At 41.7% G+C, this 2,298-nt stretch overlaps 1 protein-coding gene across 1 annotated transcript in view; it reads right to left on the reverse strand.

The window, feature by feature from the left end:
• Positions 1–1,555, reverse strand: part of TM4SF20 (transmembrane 4 L six family member 20) — a 14,485-nt gene extending 12,930 nt beyond the window's left edge. The window contains exon 1 of the mRNA XM_006861906.1: positions 1,373–1,555. Within this exon, the coding sequence (XP_006861968.1) occupies positions 1,373–1,555 (183 nt within the window). The remainder of the gene's footprint in view (positions 1–1,372) is intronic.
• Between the last annotated feature and the right edge of the window lie 743 nt (positions 1,556–2,298).

The following is a 2,298-nucleotide window of genomic DNA, read 5'->3' on the forward strand; positions in this document are numbered from 1 at the left end:
ATATAAGACCAGAAACAGGAACTGACTGTTATTAAGGGTTCAAGAGGAAGGTAGAAAACTATGTCCTGAAATTCTTTAAAAACTACCTCCATGTTTTGTCATCTCTAAAATACTTTGAAATACCAGTCATTGTAGTTATAACACACACACATGCATCCCAAAAGAGTCATTTCTAAGGCATTCCCTGAGATTTGTTGTTGTTGTTGTTAAGTACCATGGAGTCGGTTCCAACTCATAGTGATGCTGTACAGGGTTTCCGAGGCTGTAAATCTTTACTGGAGCAGAAAGCCTCGTCTTTCTTCCGTGGAACGGCTGGTAGTTTCGAACTGCTGACCGTGAGGTTCGCAGCCCGATTCGTACCCACTACGCTACCAGAGCTCCCTGAGGTAGTATCAAGTTATATAACAGAAACTCCCCATTTTGAAACTGGAAAAAGAACCAGAGGATATATTATTTACCTATGGAAACATATGGAGTCCTGGTGTGGCTCTGTGGGTTAATGTGCCAGACTGCAAAGCAGTTTGAACCACAAGGTCGGCGGTTCAAGCTCACCAGTCACTCCTCAGAAACCTTATACAGGATCGCTATGGGTCAGAATTGGCTCGACTTCATTTAACAACAACAACAACATGGCAATATATTGGAGATAGACCTTGGGATAGAGTTTTCTGCCAGGACCTAAAACACAAGTGGGTCTAGGTGACTGCATCAGAAAGTTCTGGAAATCCAACTATTACAAGTGTCTCAGGAGATTCATGAACAGGAATATTGGGGACTTCAGTGCTATAATACTCTGCTGCAGACTTCAACAAAAGTTAGCCTTTTCATAATTGTCAAACTATCAAATCATCAAACACAAAGGCCATGACATTCTGACGTAAAGATCGGGGCAAAAAGTCTCAGAGATTAGAAAGCCAGGGTTTCAAGCCTCAAATCCCTTAGGCCAATCCCGTTTGGGTATAGGCAGGCCCATGCCACATTCATGGCTTACAATAACCATCATCCAGAATGTTCATCATGAATGGGACTGTTTCTTCCCATTCCTATTGCAATCCCTGTAAACCTACAGAGACTAGTACTAAGCATACAGAAGTTGAAGAACAGCCCAACGTGAAGAAATGTGATAGATAATAATCCAACCAATTTTTACCCATTTATTTTATTTTGTTGGCCCAAACTGCCTAGCATGTAATATATAGTTTAAATTACCACTCTTCTCTGATGTCCAATATCAGTTATACCTTACCACTGTTGTTCAGTTCCCCCAAGCCAAGACATAACTGAGGATAAGGATGCAAGATGGTCTTTAGGAGTTTGTTTAGTAAAACAGAACAAGCCCGACACCAAATCAAGTCCAATAAATATTACTCACCATCAAACCTGCTCCTATAATTCCTGGGAGCCACCATTCATAGCAAGAGATGGGGTTCTGAAAGGGTACATCCTCATCAATTACGTTGACAATGAGAGGTATGGCATTGAGAACTACCCCGGCCAGAAGCAGAAGCAGCAGGCTGAACCCATTGCAGGATGTCCATCCCTCACAGCAGGTCATGGTCACCCCGGATCAGTGAGAAGCCACGTCCAAGTAGCTGTGTGTGTGGCACTGCCTTGCTTTTTATCCGGAAGCTTCTGGTTAAAGTTTAGCATAGATGAAAAATGAATTACGGAAAACAGTTCAGAGTCCAATAGAGCACGGTAGTCTTACAGGGAGTTTTACAGGAACTAAGGAGAATTGTATATAATGGAAGGGAAAGGAAGGCGGAAAACAAATCTATGGTTCTGTTAGGTAAATGTGCACATGAAAATAGGCCGATAAAAACTAAACACAGGTGGGGAGGGGGAAGTTTTATAGCGAAAGATGAATAGTTTACTGCCAAGCCTTTTAAAAATAAAAAATGAGAAGTTGTTATCAAGTGCCGTTGAGTTGGTTCCAACTCAAAGTGACCCTGCATGGGGTTTCAGAGCTTATAAATCTTTGCAGAAACAGAAAGCTTCAACTTTCTCCTATGGAGTGGCTGGTGGGCTTGAACCACCAACTTTGTGGTTCGCAGTCCAGTGAATATCCTACAGAGCCACAGCACTCCCTAAAAAATGCGGATTACCCACTTAATATAAACTACTTTTTCTCTGGTTTTGTTCACATTATTGCCAGTTAAGGACGTTTTTTAAAGTCTACAAATGGCACAAAGGGTTTGAGCTTCTCTAATAACCTAAGGGTTGGCCAATAAACAACATTCTTACCAATGGAGAAAAGACTGAAGTCGTCAAGGACTTCATTCTTCTTAGATCAGCTAT

This window comes from Chrysochloris asiatica, unplaced genomic scaffold (genome assembly GCF_000296735.1).
Source record: "Chrysochloris asiatica unplaced genomic scaffold, ChrAsi1.0 scaffold00044, whole genome shotgun sequence".
NCBI lineage: Eukaryota > Metazoa > Chordata > Mammalia > Afrosoricida > Chrysochloridae > Chrysochloris > Chrysochloris asiatica.